General features: G+C 52.3%; 2 protein-coding genes across 2 annotated transcripts in view; one reads left to right on the top strand and one right to left on the bottom strand.

The window, feature by feature from the left end:
* LOC126000887 (reticulophagy regulator 2-like) overlaps window positions 1–18,625 on the top strand; it is a 545,054-nt gene that overhangs the window by 341,758 nt on the left and 184,671 nt on the right. The gene's annotated exons all lie outside the window — the stretch shown is intronic.
* The window catches only part of CFAP65 (cilia and flagella associated protein 65), a 42,905-nt gene that overhangs the window by 19,205 nt on the left and 5,075 nt on the right, over window positions 1–18,625 (bottom strand). Inside the window, 17 exon segments of the mRNA XM_049768932.1 lie at window positions 287–415; window positions 705–918; window positions 2,420–2,548; window positions 3,679–3,829; window positions 3,952–4,110; window positions 5,361–5,585; window positions 6,049–6,294; window positions 7,954–8,091; window positions 9,759–10,109; window positions 10,249–10,449; window positions 10,770–11,035; window positions 11,338–11,560; window positions 12,323–12,468; window positions 12,737–12,939; window positions 13,127–13,293; window positions 14,125–14,227; window positions 14,696–14,880. Of these exon segments, the coding sequence (XP_049624889.1) occupies window positions 287–415; window positions 705–918; window positions 2,420–2,548; window positions 3,679–3,829; window positions 3,952–4,110; window positions 5,361–5,585; window positions 6,049–6,294; window positions 7,954–8,091; window positions 9,759–10,109; window positions 10,249–10,449; window positions 10,770–11,035; window positions 11,338–11,560; window positions 12,323–12,468; window positions 12,737–12,939; window positions 13,127–13,293; window positions 14,125–14,227; window positions 14,696–14,868 (3,224 nt within the window). The 5' untranslated portion in view covers window positions 14,869–14,880.

The following is an 18,625-nucleotide window of genomic DNA, read 5'->3' as shown; positions in this document are numbered from 1 at the left end:
TGACCGCCCCCTTCTGGACAGAGGTGGAAGGTGCCAATCCTATTGGCTTTAATATGATAAATTGACACAGTTTGTGGGGGTCTGGCAGGGAGCATGTACTCTTTAGCTGGAGAGATGCTCTCCTGTACCTCCCTCAGCTCATCCCACTTTCTCTGGGCCTACTCCCGGAGTCCACAACTTTGCAGCCTATTGAATGCTGTTTCCCCCATCTGTCTCTGTTCCCCTGCCACCCCTTTCTTCCCAGACACCTGTCTCTCGGGACACCACCCCCCCACGCCAGCCATACCAGTCCAGTGATATCAGACCCTTGTTCTTCAGGGCCAGCAACACCACGGATGGAGGTGCTTCCAGTGGGGCAGCCCCAAAATTGAAGTCGAGTTTCAGAGAGGTGTAGATGGGGGGGATCTGGCTTGTGCTGTTGGGAGCAAGACAATGAATTGAAAAAAGGTGGGTGGGGACGGGTAAGGCCTTCCAGACACTCCTCTCTGTGGTTGAGTAGATACTCATGACCTCCTGATCCAGAGGGAGCAACTAGAGGAATGTGAAGGTAGGACTCAGCCTAGAGTTCGGGCCTCAGAGCATCCCTGTCTTGTCTTCAGCATAGGTGGAAATTTGGGGGGTAGCTAAGGAGCCCTTCTTGGATAGGGCCTGGCGGCAGGCTGGGCTCAAAGTTGAGGGGATGACCCTGCCCTGAGCCACCTCACCTGTGCCTCGTAGGCACCTTGTAGGTGAGTTCCCAAGGGGTGGGATCGCGTTCCAGGTAACTGTTGAGGGTGTCCAGAGAGAAGAGCTGCCATAGCTGCTTTCGGGTGATGCCCTCAGCGCTGCCCAGGGGGCAGATGTCCAGGACAGAGAGGAAGGGGTATGTGGCCTTCAGGAAGATCCGGCACAGTGGCTGCTTCTCTTCAGCCCTGTTACCTGATGGGGATGTGGGATAAAGAGGGAGAGGGGACACCTTGCAGCCATTCCTACACGGGCCACTCAGGATAGGAGTAGCTCTGTGAGAGCCACTGTGGTCCCTGCTGATACTTGGTCTCCAACAGGTCAGTACCTGTTAGAGGTACCTGCGGAATTTGGTCTGCCGCTGTTGGTGTCACACCATGTCCCACCAACAGCTTGACAGGGCTTGACATGAACATGAGACACATCCAGAGTTGTGAGGCCACCACTGTTACTTAATGACCCCTCCCTGTCTCTGTGAATACAGTGACCAGGCAGTTGCATGCACATTGCTTGTGGGGCTCATGGTGGAGGAGGTGAGGGGCTCCACTGTCTTTACTTAAGGGGCTTGTGCATAGTCCAAAGGTGCTGCTCATGGGGTCTAAGCAGTGCACCTGGGAACTACGTGCAGCTCACATGGGCAATTCCAGGACCAAACTCTTCACACCACAAGTGCTGTGGACAGCTGTACTTTATTGAATGCCATCCCTGATTTTAGAACAAACACATCTCTCTGATGTCCCCAAAGAAACCCAGCACCAAGACAGTGCCTGCCTACCTTCACCCCTCTTCCACTAGCCCCCCTACACCCACTCCTCTATTTTCTCTGTGGATATTTCATCCATTAAATTTAATTTTGGTCACATCCAGCTGTATTTGCACTCAGGGATCACTCCTGGTGGCACTCAGGGGATCACAGGGGGTTCTGGGGAACGAACTCAGATCCCCTACTGAATTTCATGTGTGGATTTCCCAACTGTTCTCTTTTTCTTGGAGGGAGAGGGCATACCTGGTAGTGCTTAGGGGTCACTTCTGATGGGGCTTAGGGAGATCATATGTGGGTTATACGGACTGAACATGAGTTGGCCACATGCACAGCAAGTGTCTATCTACTGTACTACCTCTCTGTACCATTACCCCATTTCTGGTCTTTTTCACAGACATGTACCCCATTGCTTCACTCCTTTTCCTTGTCAGATACCCATATTATCTTTATTTTACAGAACAGGGAATAATAGAGGTACAGGGAGGATTGCTAAGAATGGAGGTCTCTGGCTCAAGAATACTCTTTTACTTTGGGGAGCTTCATTTGTTGGTGCTCAGAGGTTACTCTCAATTCAGTACTCAGGTTCTGCCTGGAGGTACCCAGGTGGACCATGCAATGTTGGGGTAGGAACTTGGGATTCCAGCCTGTGCTCCAGACCATTAACCTTCAAGATACACTCTTAGCTCCTCTCTTCTGAGTCCTTCATAGCTGGCCCTGGGGTCGGCTGGTGACAGGCTCATTTTTATAGAGAAATTGAGGTATCAAGCAGATGAACTTTTGTCTCAGATACAATCAGAAAGAACAAAGCTTCAAACTCTTTATGTGGTGTCCTACACAGATCTTGGATGTCCCCCCCAAATGGACCCCCACACGTGAGCTCTACTCTTCCACACCTCTATATGACCCATACCTCTCCCCAATGCCCTGTGGTACCTCTGTGTGACAGGAGAGAATAGCTGATGGTCCAGGAGTAGTGGGACCGGAACATGGGACAAGCGGACAGGTAGATGGTTTCCTGGGACCGGGGTGGCATGTTCCCTTCTGTTGGGTCTATCTGCAGTGCTGTTTGGGGCCACCCGGCAGAGACAAGGCAGAGAAGACCTTAGCACAGGCCAGAGAGGCGCACTTTGCCCATCCACCCAGGCCAGATGCATTCCCCCACCCCCACAGGGCACATGGGATCCCACTTCCTGCCTCTCAGCACCTAGTCAGCACCATGAAGTTCTGCCTCATAAAAAGCAAGCTGTAGCTAAGAGAACAGTCCCCACCTCAATGCCACACAGCTGCTAAGTGGAGGCCTCAGGGCCCCATTGAGGTCCTGTTCAGTGTTTCTCAAAATTTTGGTTTTGGTTTTGGGGGCACATCTGGTAATACACAGGAGTTACTACTGGCTCTTCACTTAGGGATAACTCCTGATGGGCTTCAGGGGACTATATGGGATGCTGGGGATCGAACCTGATTGAACCCAGGTTGTTGGAATGCAAGGCAAGCACCCTACCCACTGTACTATGGCTCCCGCCCTCTCAACCCATTTTTTTTGTTATTGTTTTTTGTTTTTGGGTCACACCCGGCAATGCTCAGGGCTTACTCCTGGCTCTGTACTCAGAAATCGCTCCTGGCAGGCTCGGGGGACCATATGGGATGCCAGGATTCAAATCACTGTCCTCCTGCATGCAAGGCAAACGTCCTGCCTCCATGCTATCTCTCCAGTCCCCTCTCAATCCATTTTTTTTTTTTTGGTTTTTGGGCCACACCCTGTGACGCTCAGGGGTTACTCCTGGCTATGCGCTCAGAAGTTGCTCCTGGCTTCTTGGGGGACCATATGGGACGACGGGGAATCGAACCACGGTCCATCCTAGGCTAGCGCAGGCAAGGCAGGCACCTTACCTCCAGCGCCACCGCCCGGCCCCTTAATCCATTTTTATGGTTGTAGTCCCTTCTGACCTTTCAGTGGTCCATTGTTCTACAGGTTGGTTCCCTAGTCTTATGTCCTGGATCCTTATTTACATGATTTCTACCTCTGGCTCCCTTGGACTATCCTTGGACTAATCCTAGGAATACCCTTGGACTATTTCTGGACTACCCTTAGAATAGTCATGTGACCCTTATTGAGACGCACTGATCTAACTAGCCAGCCATAACCGGAGCCCCTCACTGAGTCCCCCCAGCCTAAACCCAGTGCTAGTGAGTACCCAGGGGCTCCCCGAAGCTGACAGGAGGACTGTTCTGCTCCAGGTGCAGGCGGTAGGAAAGGGTGCAGTTGCCTTCGTTCAGAATGACCAGCTCCCGAGTTTTCTTGGAGCTCACCATCATGTTCCCAAAGTCCAGCTCCTTCTCCTTGGCCTGAGGGCAGAGGTAGGCGGCCCAGGGGCCGTCTGAGAGGGGCCAGGTTCAAGCCATGTGCCCAGCCAGCCCCACAGGGACACCTCTGCCCTGGCCCCACCCACCAGGGCCCGTGGACTCACAGAGATGCTGCTGGTGACGCCCACACCCACCAAGCGGAGCAGGTAGTGGGTAGTGGCAGAGGGCTTGACCTTTGGGGGCAGGCCAGCTTCCCACACCCAGATTCCCTCTCGGAACAGGTACTTGGTCTCCTCCAAAGGGCTGAAGGTCCATATCAGGTTCTGGGGTCACAGACAAGAGCTGGCCATGGAGCTTCCAGAGAAACTCTCCTGGGGCCAGGCTGCCTACAGCTCCCATGTGGAGTTTTCCCGGACTAGATGCTGTGCCCCTGAGTGTTGCTCCCTCAGCCCTTCAATCTGTTAGTTCAGGGGCATGAGCAGGGCAGTGTGTCACAGGGCACTCAGAAAAGGGTCTTCCCTGAAGTCACACAGTAGGCAGAGGTAGAGTGGGGTGGTGGGGTAGCGGAACCCTAGACAATCTCTCACCCATCCCTGCCTGGGCTCGCACAGTCACTGTACATCAACCATTCTCATTTCAGCCTTGGTCTCCTCAACTATTCAGTCAGGCCCTAGACAGGAATGGAGGTGTCTGCTCTTTTAAAGAACCTATTTATTTGCTTTTATTTGTTATGCAGAGCTGAGGATCAAAGCCAGGGTCTCACACATGCAAAAAGTGCTCAACTGCTGAGCCTCCTCTTTAGCCCTATCTGCTAAATTTTGGGGGGCTTTGCTTCTTTGTGACCACACCCAGGACTTACTCCTGGCTATGTGTTCAGGGATCATTTCTAGCAGATTCGTGAGATCATATGTGGTACCATGATAGCCAACCTGGGTTGGCTGCCTTTCAGGCAAATGTCCTATTGCTGTACTGTCTCTCTGCCCCCTCCATCTGCTATTTTGGATCCTAGTCTATGCCTCCCCACCACTCTCCTTAGTGGGAGCCAATCCTTTGGGGGATAGATCCACCTACTGCAAGCCTTTCCTTGGGACTCTCACAACTTTGGGGACCCTGGGTAGACAGAGGATGTGTTCCTGAGCAATGATACCACCAGCCCTAGTGTAGAAATAATTGCCAAGCCTGAAGTGCTTTGGGAGCTGGAATGTATAGAGGTTATGCATACATGAGACTGGGCTCAATCCCTAGCTCCACATGGTCCCTTGAGCGAGGGAGGGAGGGAAGAAGGAAGGAAGGAAGGAAGGAAGGAAGGAAGGAAGGAAGGAAGGAAGGAAGGAAGGAAGGAAGGAAGGAAGGAAGGAAGGAAGGAAGGAAGGTAGGAAGGAAGGAAGGAAGGAAGGAAGGTAGGAAGGAAGGAAGGACGGAAGGAAGGAAGGAAGGAAGGAAGGAGGGAGGGAGGGAAGGAGAGAAGGAGGGAAGGAGGGAGGGAGGGAGGGGAGGGAGGGAGGGAGGGAGGGAGGAGGAAGAGCTAGATCTCTCGCCCACCCTGTGACATGGCCGCAGGGGATACACCCACCAATCTCTCATTGGGCTGGATGACAGCTCTGGTGGGCTGCACTTTCAGCATCTTCAGGTGCTGCTGGGACACCCTCCATTCAAACTCCAGAGGCAGGCGTGTGGGGTTGTGCAGAATAAAGGGGCTGGTGGAGGAGCTGCCCACCCAGGTGGGCCTGAAATACACAGCTTGGGAAGTGTCGAGCTGCAACTGTTGAGGCTCCTCTCTGCTCTGCATCTTCACCTCCTGTAGCCAGAGAGGGCTGGCTGGCAGAGTCCCCTTTTGCCCTGAAGTCCCAGCTCCCCGAAAGCTCCAGAAAGGCACAAGAGGCCATGCTTACAAAAGGCCTTGATCACAAAAGTTTTGTCACGGGCAGAGTACAGTGACTGAGCCAGGAGGAGGTTTGTATAAAGAACCTGGGGGCTGAGAGAGTAGGCAAAGCCCCTTAGGGGTCAGAGGAGTCCTGTACCCCCAGAACCTCTACCACCACATATAGAAATATTGGCTGCCTTGGCTTCTGCCTTAGGGACCTCCCTTCTGCCCCCCAGGCCCCCTGAGGAGAGAGGAGGTTCACAGCTGTGACCTAGGGTGATGCCCTGATGTGTCACTTCTTGAAGAGGGGCGGCCCTTGGTTCTTCTGGGCAGCTTTGAGCTCAGTGCCCCGAGGTAGCTTTGGTTAGTTCCCCAGCTGCCCTTGACAGCCTCCTACCTTGAGATACTGGGGACAGAAATTGAATTGCAGGGAGATCATGTGATCTGTCCAGGCATGGCCCTTGGGGTAAGTGCTGACGAGAAAGATCTGGTGGGCACCTGCAGCCACCAGGCCTGAGCTGGGCCGCAGGAAGATGTCAGAGCTAGTTTTGGAGGTGAGGCTGAAAGTGAGCAGCAAGGACCCCTTGTTGACCAGCAGCAGGCTTCGGTAGGAGGGTTCGCCAGGGGACACAGCAGGAAAAAACTAGGATAGGAGACAAGGAGGAACCATGCTCAGCACCGCCCCCCAGTTCTCTCTCTCTCTCTCTCTCTCTCTCTCTCTCTCTCTCTCTCTCTCTCTCTCTCTCTCTCTCTCTCTCTCAACCTGGACAGGCCATCTCTATGGAGAACCATGCCCTCCCTGTCACTCTCTTTTGGCAGGGAATGGAAAGAGACCATGAACTGTCACCTCCAAAATGCTTCTATTGGGACTGGAGAGACAGTACATTGGGTAGTATGTTTCCCTTGCATTTGGCCATCCCAGGCTCAATCCTCAGCATCCTAGGTGGTCCTGAGCTCCAGCAGGAGTGATTTCTGAGATTAGAGGAGGGAATCAGCCTTAAGCACTGCTGGATGTAGTCTAGAAGCAAAACATAGACCAAAACAAAATGCTTCTGCTACAGAGACTTCTAGGCTGGGGGATGAGGAGGGTGCAGGACCCATCCTGGGAATGTTGGCCTAAGACCCATTCTGGAGCTTAAGTCCTTATTTTTTCAGTCTTGGCACCCTCTAGCTACCTTTGGGAGGACCCACTCTCTGTGGGGTTCCAGAGGCACCCAGGTAAGCAGCCTCTTCCAGCTGGGTCTCATGCAGGTGGCTGGGGGGAACCTGGCTTGAGAAAGGGAGAGTCCCCACCATGCCTGTGCTTTAATACTCCTGCAGCATCTGGAGTGTGACCAACCCTGGGTACATTGCTGAGCCAGATATACCACACAGGCCCCACCCTAACCCTTTCTGCTGGGTCAGCCAGAGCCTAGGCTTGCCAAGGGCTGCATGGGGAAGGTCTGGGAGGAACTCAAGGAGAAAGCAGGTGGAGAGCAAAGAGAACCTTGAGCTTTGCATGTGTTTGTGTATATGTGTGATGTGTATGCATGTGTATGTTTGTATGTGTATTAGTATATATGTTTGTGTGCATGAATGTTGGGAGCTAAACTCAGATGCAGTAGATTGGGAATTGAAAAGAGAACAATTGCTCTCATGAGGTTGTCCAAAGTTGCCTCCTTTGCAAAATTAAATAAAAACACTAAAACCAAAAATACAAAATCAAAAGGGCCAAATAGGGTGCTTGCCTTGCATGCAGCCTATCTGGTTTTGAAACCAGATACCTGGTAACCCATATGGTTCCCTGAGCCCACCAGGAATGGTCCCTGAGCACAACAGAGACTGGGCTAAGCCCTGAGCATTATTGGGTGTGTCCTTCCCCCTTCAACTCTCCTAAAAACCCAGGTGTCCTCTTCTTCAGGGATGTGAGGCATGAAAACACAGATAAGGGAAGCCAGAAAGCAACTTCTAAGAAGGAGCCAGAACTTGGTGGAGCTTCCCCAAGCTAATTCTGGTCTAATTCGAGGCAAGTGTGCCTCCCTTCAGCTCAGGAGTTCAGACTTCCCAAGGCCCAGCTCTGTGACCTCTCTAGGCAGGAGCTCATCATGGTGGCCATGTCCCTGAGAGGACTAAGTAAGAAACATGGGCACAGGCAGACCAAAGGAGTTTCACAGATGGAGGTCATGTGTTCAGTCTGGGATCCATGGCTTAGGAGAGCATGCAGTTGCCAGAGTGGTGCTAAGCTGTATTTCACAGGCCAGCGGGGGATTCTGCACTTTCAGCTTCCCTGTCCCCCTCCCACAGCTGCTGGAGCCATGCTTACCTTGGGAACATCCAGGGAATAGTCGGGTATGTGGTGTTCTGTGGCTGCAGAGAAGCTGTGGCCTTGGGCCTGGACCTTCAGACACCAGGATGGGGACATGGCACAGTCCTTTTCGATATTATGGTATCTCAAGAGCACCTGTGGAAAGTGGGGGAGGGACCACAAGTTCAGGGTCTCAAGCCCCACCATGTGGGGACAACTAGCTTGCCAACCTCTACTACAAGAGTCCACCCCCAACACCAGACCACGGGGGACAGGCAAGAGGAAAATGGTGTAGAGAGGAGAGTCAGAAAACAGTCTCTCCTATAATTAGCACCTGGTGAAGAGCCTTCCACCTCCAGTGCGATACCCTGGAGGAAAGAAGGAACCCAAAGAAACCAGATGAATTGCCAGCACTACTGCATGTGCACCTGGAGCCATGCAGACAAAGTGAGACTTGGTGACGATGTGACAGGACTCATTTCAACAGCTCCACAGAGCCTCAATGTGGATGATTTCAATGTGGATGTCTCTCAGGCTGGAGTGATAGTACAGCAGGTGGTACATTTTGCCTTGCATATGGCCACCCTGGGTTTGATTCCCAGCAAGCTATATGGACCCCTGAGCACCACCAGGGGTAATTCCTGAGTGCAGAGCCAGGAGTAATCCCTGCACATCACCAGATATGCCCCCCAAACAAACTTTGTCCCTCTAGAAGTCATCTGTGAGCTCCTTAATGTCTCCTGGGGCTCTGTCTTGGGTAATCCAAAGTGAGGTTCTCTTTACCCTGACCAGAAGGTCATCTCATGGTGGGCCAGTCACATGGCAAGTGCTCAGTGACCACCAGTAGTTGGTGGCACAGATGTATGAAGACAGCCCTGGGGCAGAACCCAGACCAGCTGGCCTTCTAGACCCTCTACCTTCCCCTCTGCCCATGGGTAAGGACAGAGGCAGATTGGGCTTTCAAAAGTCAGCTCAGAGGACTGGGGAAATCAGTTCATAGATGCCCAAGGTAACATGGCTGGTAAGGGGCTCGGTCTGACCCCTCCCTACTGCAGGGCCCCTCCTTTCTCAGAGCTCTAGGAAGGGACAGCCAGGCTGGTGGAGCTAAGGAGGAAGGGAAACAGGGTTTGGGATGAACGCCTGTGTCTGAGTTCGCTGCCCAAGGGGTGTTATGACAAGAGGACTTCCAACCCTAATTATTCAGTCCTCTGACTCCAATCCCTGGCCTGGTTTCTGCTCATGTGGCTATTGTTGTTGTTGTTGTTATTGGTTTTGGAGACACACCTGATGGCACTCAGGGGTTACTCCTGGCTCTGCACTCAGAAATTACTCCAGGTAGGGTCGGAATACCATATGGGATTCCAGGGATTGACCCCACAATAGGAACATATCTATTTTTGCTCAAGACACCTGTGGGGTGCTGGGGATTGAACCACGGATAAGGCAAGTCTGTCTTTCCAATACTATCTCACCAGCCCAACCTTTAGAGGAGTAAAAGAGCAGCCATGAACCCCAAGTTATCTAATTTTTCCAAAGCACTGGACCTCAGCTTCTCCCTTTGGAGGCTGGGAAAGCCACATGTGTGTGTGTGTGTGTGTGTGTGTGTGTGTGTGTGTGTGTGTGAGAGAGAGAGAGAGAGAGAGAGAGAGACAGACAGACAGACAGAGAGACAGAGAGAGAGACAGAGAGAGACAGAGAGAGAGAAAGAGAGAGACAGAGAGAGACAGAGAGAGAGGAGCAGACCATAGGCAGATGGGTTTCAGCAGCTGCCCACCTGAACTTTAAGAAGCACCCTGCGACCTACTCTGGCCACCTGCATGCACCTTATAGAGTGCAAAGGCTTCAAGCTCCACGGAGAAGAGCCCATTGGGGTGCGGTGGCTGGAAGTGCAGGCGCATAGCCATGGTCTTGAGCGGGGGCACCTCACAACATTCTGGAGTCACCCAGAAGGGACAGTCAGACCTGCGTGTCCAGACCACGGTGATCTTGCCCTTGGTGTGGTTCGTCAGGCATAGGGGGACGGGATTGGGTTGCTCGGGCCCAGGGCAGGCCCCAAAATCCACTTGGATGGGCTCAATGCTGACGTGTGGGGGGAAGATGACCAGATCTCCAGTGCCATCCAAGAAAAACTCGGTCATGGGGGGTATAAGGGGGTACTGTAGGGCTGGCGTATCCTGCACAGAGAGAGACAGACAGACAGATTGCTGGCACCCCCTCATCCTCAGTTACACAGGGGGTACCCCAAGGAAATAGAGGAATGGGGGGGAGACATGGAAGAGAGCCCACTCTGGGGGCCAAGAGTGCTCTTCGCACCTCTGTGGAAAGCATGAGTGCTCCATTCGAATCTTGCTCCAGCTTCTTCTCCATGATCATAGTGCAAAGGATATCGGGAGGGTAATACGTCAGTCCCCGTGCCAGGTGTGTGCGGTACCACACCAGGTGCTCAGGTCTCAGGATAACTGGCTTGGTGCTGTCTGAGTGGCAGGTCCCAATCAGGTCCAAGAAGAGTGGGTCCTGTAACAGGGGTCCGCGAGGCCTTCCGTGGGTCAGGGCCAGGGCAGGGTTCCCCAAACCCAAGCTCTTAGCTCATGCTGTGGTGCAGTGCGTCTCTGGACCATGGCACTTCATTAGCAGAAGCGATCAGGGTAAGATCCAGACCCAGCACACATTCGCACAGAGTTCCTGAGTTCCTACATCTCCCCCATCTTCTAGCAATGCTGGGCCCCTCTACTGCAACCTCCCTTCTCCACCCCTCCACAAGCCAGTTCTTTTGGAACTGGAGATAGAATCCAGTCATCTCCAGAAGGGTCTAGAATCCAGGGAGGGTGAGCCACCTGATGGTGGATGACACAGGCCACTCTCCGGAAGTAGATGAAGGGTTCCAAGGGCTGGAAAGCACAACGCAGGAGCTGGCGGGCCTTGCCTTCCAGGGTTCCGAAGGCCGGCTGGATGCTGAAGACGCTCTCCTGGCAGTCAATGGCGAACTGGAAGTAGGCAGTGCACTCCGACTTGTTCTTTATCCAGAGGGACTTCTCAATGCGCACCCCGAGGTCGACCCAACTGAAGTCCACGCAGGTTTGCTGCAGGAAGACAGCAGGACCTGGGCATGGGAGACGGGGGTCGCTGAGGAGGAGGGCTGGGGTGGATATTTCAGCAAGGAGACCCCTAGGATCCCCAGGTGAGCAGCTGGCTAGAGGAACATCATCTCCGGCCGGTCCTTAACTGCTTCTCATGGTGGCCACCAGGGAGCAGCAGATGCCCAGGATGAAGGGCAAGGAGGAGCTAGATTCCGAAGTAGCTCAAGAGGTTCAGGATCTGAAATTGGTGGAAACAGCTCCTGCCCCCCTCCACTCCCACCACCACCACCACCACCGAGAGGGCAGATGAGGAAGTGGCCGGTACCTCTGCAGTAACCAACGACTTTGAGAGGGGTTTGGGAGGTGGAGCCGGAGGGTAAAATGGAAAAGTAATCCATAGTTTTGGCGTCCAAAGTCTCAGGGCGGAAGAACAAGGAGAGGAATTTCTTCTCTCCTGGGTGCACGACACCCTGGACTTTGGAGCACCAGAAGGTCTGTTCTTCGGTCAAAGTGTTCTCGAGCTTCTCGACCCTGAAAGGGGCGCTCACCTGTGAAGCCGGGTGAGGGCCAGAGGGGGACAGGGAGATGGAGGATGGGTCAATTACACAGGGATAAGTGGTCTTTACTCCCACTTATTAGCCTTGAAGAGTGGGGAGTTGCCCCCAGTGGATTCCAGTGGAGGAAACCTCCCCCCAAGCTACTGAACGTGCTTAGGTAGTCCTAGGCTGCTCTTGGAATTGGTTCTAGCCCCCAAGCTGAAAGGAGAGGACATCTACTAAGACATGCATGTATAGAAGTGGGGAGATAATACAGCGAGTTCTATGCAGGCTTTGCACACAAGGGACCTGGGTTCGATCCCCTGCACCCCATATGGAACTCAGCCAGGATCAATTCTTTATTTAAACTTGATTGATTGATTGGTTGGTTTCTGGGCCACACCCAGTGGCACTCAGGGGTCACTCCTGGCCCTGTACTCAGAAATCTCTCCTGGCAGGTGGAGAATCATATGGGGTGCCAGGAATCGAACCGATCCCTCCCAGGTCGGCCTCATACAAGTCAAATGCCCTAATGCTGTGCTATATCTCCGGCCCCTAGGATTAATTCTTGAGTGCAAACCAGGAGGAAGACCTGAGCACCACCTGGTGTGGCTCCCAAAACAAAAACCAGAAAAAGACAGTCACGTATCAACTGACATGTGTTCTATGAGACTGGAGAGCAAGGGGGTGGAAGATGGCTTCCTGGAAAGGGAGGTTTTGGGGGACCCTTCCCCACCCAGGACTCCGAGTCACCCACAGCGGCAGGAGGCGTACCACTGATGGGTTATATAGCCTGATCTGCCTCTCTGCGGTGCTGCCCAGGGTTATGGAGTCGAAGTGCAGCACTTTCTGCTCGCCTTCGGCGTCCTGGTCCTCTGGCTGCTTCTGCACGATGCTTACCAACAGCTGCGCACATTTGGCTGGGGCGGTGAGCAGGGAGTCTCAGTGGGGGGAAAGACCCGCGGACCTCTATAGCCCCGGGGAAAAATAACCCTGCCAGGAGGCAGCTGCCCCAGGGGATACCCCCACATGCTAGAAGGGTTGGGGCTATTTGCCAGGACTGGGAAGGCTGGTCTGAGTGGGGCAGAGGCTTGAGTGGGCCTGTGGTGGGGTAGGGCGGACCAGTGAGGGCAGCATAAGGTGGACCAGGACAGTGCCTGTGGTCTGGAGGCTGAAGGACAGGCTCACCCACAGTCCGAAGGTAGATGCAGCTTTTCTGCTCGCAGCCGATCTCCCCATACCAGCATGTGGCCTGCCCTTCATAGACGGTGGCTAAGAGTGGCTGGCAGGTGACCTTGGTGTGGGAGGTCTGGCCGGGCATCACCAGGCCTGTGGTAGGCAGGATCTGGAAGGGGCTGGGGCACTCCCAGCTGTAGAAGGTGGGCAGATCCCTGGGGGAGAGTTGGGGTGGGGACAGGGTAAACATTGATTCTAGTCTCTGGGTTCAATAAAACCTGGACCCCTGCTTTGGAGAGGCAGAGATCCTGGGCATCTTGTGCTTTTCTGTGCCTCCCTCCACCACCACCACCAGTGCTCTGTGGGTGTCCCTGTCCCGCAATCCCCAGTCTCTTTTCTCACCCCACATTGTCCAGGCAGAACCAAGATTGCACTGCTTCCCCCACGGCGCACATAGGCAACTGCAGAGATTGAGGGATGATGAGAGCGTGTTGGGGCAGGGTGGCTCTCAGGTTCACGCTGAACACTCCCTCTTCTTTCTCAAACCACAGCTGGTCCATGTACTGTGTCTGCAGTGGGGGACACAGAGGATGCAGGGGCCCCAGTCACCTACGATGGTGCTTAGGGGCTACTCCTGGCTCTATAGCACTCAGGAATTACTCCTGATGGTGTTCTAGGGGGACTTTATGGGATGCTGGACACGGAACCTGCATACAAGACAAGCACCCTCCCTGATGTACTGTCTCTCCAGCCCAATATTTATGTTTTATGTGGCACCTGGATGATGCTCAGAAGCACCAACTGAACTTGGCCCTCAACCATCCCTCCAGAAACCCCTCTGAGGGCTGGCTAGGGCTGAAAAGAGGGCCCATGACCCACATGGTCTCAGCTCCAATGATCCAGGATTTCTTTGGTGAAAAATAAAGTATTTTCAGAAGCAGAGGATGTTCTGAGAGAATAGGAAGAGGCCAAGAAATTTTGGGCTTCTTGGGCCAGAGAGATAGTATAGAGTGAAGGCCTTTCCTTACTTGCAGCTGACTGGTTGCATACTACCACCATATACTGTGTCCCCACCCTGAACAGCCAGGGGTCACTGCTGAGCACAGAGCCAGGAAGGGCCCCTATGCATCTGCATGGGGCCCAACCCCTATACCTTTACCTAGAAAAGGCAAAGGCAGGCCAGGGTTTTCTAATGGTCAGTATAGTAGCATCACCCTACTCACCCCCAATATCCTACCAGAAGCTTCCTCTATGAATGCAGGGTGGGGGCCTCTGTTCAACTCTCCAGGCTGAATATCTTTAGTGGCTGCTGGTGGCAAAGTGGGGTGGGGTTCCTTGCTATTGTTCCCTATTCCTGTGCACAGGATACTGTTCCATCCACTTACCAGGGGAGACCCTACCTTCTCCAGAGGCCGGAAGACGATGGGGAGTGTGAAGCTTATGCCCGGGCTCAGGAAGATGGGCTGTGGGATGACTGTGAAGAAGAATCTGGTTTGGGGGGGTCTGTGGGTGAAATCAAGGAGACAGACACATCAGCAGGCCAAGGGGCTCAAAAATCAGAGGGGCCATAAAGATTAAAGAGACTTCCCTTTTGTCCTATTCCTGTTTGATTGGTTGCTTGTTTGTGGGCCACAACTAGTGGTGCTCAGGGATTATGCCTGGCTCTTTGCTCAGGAAACATTCCTGGAAATGTTTAGGGGACCATGTAGGGTGCTAGGGATTGAATCTGGGTCTGCTGTGTCCAAAATTAGTACCCTACCTGCTATACTATCACTGTGGCCCCAAGTTTGATACCTAGCATTATAATCTGGCCTGCCTCAACACTGAATCACTGGGAATGGTTTCTGAACCCCTTTGGGAGGAGCACTGCTTGGGGAGAACTATGCATTTTTCAAAACCAAAATTGTAGCCAGGGGTACCTGCTTTGGAAAATTGTGGGCCCTTTCTCCCATTCCCCAGCTGGGTCTATACCTGTACTTCATCTTCTGGGTCTTCAGGGACAGGTTTTTGAGCACCAGGTTCTTGGTGATCTCCTTCCCCAGATCCCAGCCTTTCCACTGCAGCTCCAGGGGCACCTCCACGCCCCAGACAACCCTCTTCTTCACTCTCTCGAACTTATTTGGGAAGCACATCTTAGCATCCATGGGGCAGGCAAGCTGTTCAGTAGACAAGGGCATGGGGAAAAGGAAGGAAGAATGAGTATGCAGGATTCAAGGACTTGGGGATCAAGTAAAGAGCTCCCCACCTCCATAAAGTATCACCCCTGTTTCTTGGAGGTCTGGAGAGAGAGAGAGGGTGAGAAGCAGGCAGCCTGGGAGTCAATGCTACAGAGCCAGGAGTAGCCCCTAAGCACCGTCGTAGGTGACTGGGGCCCCTGCATCCTCTGTGCCCTCCAGTCTTTCCTACCTGCCACCTTTCCATTCCATCAGAAAGCACAGATGCAGCAGCCTGGTGCCTCCACAGTCCCTCTTGTCTCTGATGTCTCCTTCTCTGCCTCTCCTGCCCCCTCCCAGTCTCCTCCTGGCCATATTAGATCCAGGGATGCTTCTGGATGGGATGGGGATGAAACTCTTTTGCCTTTCACAACCGCCCCCCATCAATGCCCTGACTTTAGGACTTATCAGTACTGCCCCTGATGGTGCCAAAGATGTGATAAACCAGCCCCCTGACTTTTGGTGGAATATTTATTCAAGTCCCTTACCCCAACTTATCTAAATAGGGAGGGAACTCTCCAGAGGGGAAGTAAAGGAAGGAGTCACCTCTAGAAAGAACCAGCTCAGGAGCACTGCTATTCTTTTTTGGGGGGAGTGTTAAGTCAACTTGGCAATGCTCAGGGCATACTGTTGACTTTGTCTTAGAGATCACTTCTGGCAGGACTTAGGGGACCATATGCAGTGTTGGGGATTTGAACCAGGGTCAACCATGTGTAAGGCAAATAAATGCCTTATGCCTGTACTATCTCTCTGGCTCTGGCTCTGCTATTTTGGACCAAATCTTGCTTTTATATTGTGACATCACACAAGGCTAATGGCGCCCATCCAGCAAATATTTGTGAACTTCCTTTTAGGTGCCAGGAGCCAGGAAGACAATAAGGATCAATCCCTTCTCTCTCAGAGCCATACTCTCAAGTTCCATTATTGACAGTGTCGGCAGCCAAGCACAGCTTTCCTTTCTCTGTCAGAGACAGTGGAGAGATAGTGGCACTTAAGCAGGGGTGATTGAATGCCAGTGGGTGGCCACTCAGGGTGCAGCCAGGAAAATGGAAGCCAAACTGGAACAGGAAAAATTGAACTTGTAGTCAGGGGTTAGTTGAAGGGTAACCCCATGAAAGGGTTGAGGAGGTGGTGTTCTTGGAGCCCACAGGCCTGCCTGGACAGACACATGTCAAAAACAGAGAGGGAGGCCAGAAGAGTACAATGACTAGTGCACATGCAAGGCATGTTTCTGATCTGAGTTTGAGTCACAGCTCCACATGGTCCTCAAATATTGCTGGGGTACAGCCCAGTAGACTCTGAAAGAGGCCCAGAGTACTGCTAGGGTGACCCAGGCATCTAGGTGACCTAGATGGCCCAGGCAATATTTCATTCTTAGGTACCTGCACTAAATTGATGTCCTGTTTGGCAGAGAAGAGCTGGTGTTATGGGGGGAGTGAGAGGGCAGGGTACCAGGTGAACTGGTTCATTTCACTGGTTACTTGAAATCTCACCTGCCAAAAAGCTCTCCAGTCAAATGGATAATGGAGTGGCTGGGGGAGGGGGTAGAAGCAGATAAAATCAAGCATTTAAGCAGACAAAGGGGCTCTTTTTCTCTCTCTCCTCACCTACAGAAGGTCTACCACATATAGAAAAGAAAAAAGAGGGGCCAGAGAGATAGCATGAAAGTAAGGTGTTTGCCTTGCATACAGAAAAACAGTGGTTCGAATCCTGGCATCCCATATGGTCTCCTGAGCCTGCCAGGAGCGATTTCTGAGCATAGAGCCAGGAGTAACCCCTGTGTGCTGCCGTGTGTGACCCCCCCCCAAAAAAAAACAAAAAGAAAAGAAAAGAGAGAGAGAAAAAAGAAAAAGAAAGGAAGGAAGGAAGAAAAGAAAGAAAGAAAGAAAGAAAGAAGGAAAGAAAGAAAGAAAGAAAGAAAGAAAGAAAGAAAGAAAGAAAGAAAGAAAGAAAGAAAGAAAGAAAGAAAGAAAGAAAGAAAGAAAGAAAGAAAGAAAGAAAGAAAGAAAGAAAGAAAGAAAGAAAGAAAGAAAGAAAGAAAGAAAGAAAGAAAGAAAGAAGAGAGAAGAGAAAAGAAGAGAGAAGAGAAGAGAAGAGAAGAGAAGAGAAGAGAAGAGAAAAGTAGAAAGAAGTGAAAGCTCCTGGCTGCTCCCAGTTGCTCTGAGGAGAGACTGGCAAGGAAAGAACCAAAGGGCAGAGAGCCCCCAAAGGGCACAGAGGTCTGGGAGGACTGGGGGCTATGGCCCCTAAGAAGGCACACGCAGGCACAGTGGTGACTTAGAGGACCTACAGTGTGAACATGCCGTGAGCTGTTACACAGAGAACCAGAGGTTGCAAAGGGATGTCCTGACACAGAAGCCTGAAGACAGGGACCAGAGGACCAGACAGTTGCAGGCTTCAGGCTCCTAGTCCCTTCTCCCTGCAGCTTCTTCCCTTGTCCCCCCAACCAACCCTGTGTTCCTCACCCCAGCCAGCCTAGTGCTCAGTCTATACTAGCTCTAGAGCTGGGGTTTACTCCTACAGGGGAGAAAAGGTTTCCTGCCCCCACCCTTTCTACTCCCACTCCCTATATTGGCCCTGGGCACCAAGTTCTTTCTGCCCTGAGCATGTGCTCATGTGGGCTCTGCTGTGGCTGTGGTGTGGGCACCCAGGTGCTCACTATTGCCAGGCAAGGTGGCACCGACCCTGGTGCCAGTACTGGACAGAACCTAGTGTTCGTGGCACAGTCCCACTGACCTCAGCTTTCTGAGGGAGCATGGGGCTACCCAAATGAACACATGGCACCTAGAGCCCAGGTCCCAGGGGAATATTGGCCAAGTCAGGGGCTCTGACTCATTTGGAGGTGGGAACTGCTCAGACATGAGGCAAGTGAAGGCAGCAAGCAAATTCACTGCAGCCATTACAGCCAGTTGGGAGTGAGTTCTTGCTGCTAGGCACTGAAGCAGTGAGCCTGCATACAGGGCTCAGAACTACCTGGGAATCTTCATTTAGAAAAACATAGAACAGCCCTGGTGATCAGAACCTGCAGCCCTTGCTCCATGGGCACACTGAGAGTTTCCAGGAGTGAAACTGCATTTTACTGAAATAAGAATGATACCTTTTCTGGCTTTTTTCTGGCTTTTATACTTCCTCTGCAGGTCTCTTGCCTCCAGTGAGAAAGGAACAGTGGCAAAGAAGAGGTCAATCAGATTGGAGAACTGATGGTCCTCTGGGTTTGTCTATCAATATTCCTCTGGAGTTCTGGCTTCCAGGAAGCATTTATTGGAGAAAAGACAGTATAGAGAGTAAGGGGCTTTCCTGGCAGGTGGCCAAAACTGATTTGGTCTCTGACACCATATATATGGTCCCCTGCGTACCACCAGGAGTCACTCCAGGAGTAGACCCTGAGCATCACCATGTGTGATCTAAACCCACCTCTCCAAATAAAACATAAAAATAAAGAGGACATTCACTTGAATGGAGCCATTCAAGAATAAAAGACTCAAGCTTTCTAGCAGATCCATGAACAGACTGCATATGAAAATTACATGCAAATACATATACAAATATGCTCATCAAATCTATGCACAATGCCATGGATAGGGGCACAGGCCCTTTTCCCTAGGGAAATATTTTTCACCAAATGATTAACGTCTTGTGCCCTGCTCTTGGGGACCCATGGGACTCCCAAACTGACTCTGGTCCCTAG

This window comes from Suncus etruscus, chromosome 2 (genome assembly GCF_024139225.1).
Source record: "Suncus etruscus isolate mSunEtr1 chromosome 2, mSunEtr1.pri.cur, whole genome shotgun sequence".
Lineage (NCBI taxonomy): Eukaryota > Metazoa > Chordata > Mammalia > Eulipotyphla > Soricidae > Suncus > Suncus etruscus.
This window is presented reverse-complemented; position numbering and strand designations above follow the sequence as displayed.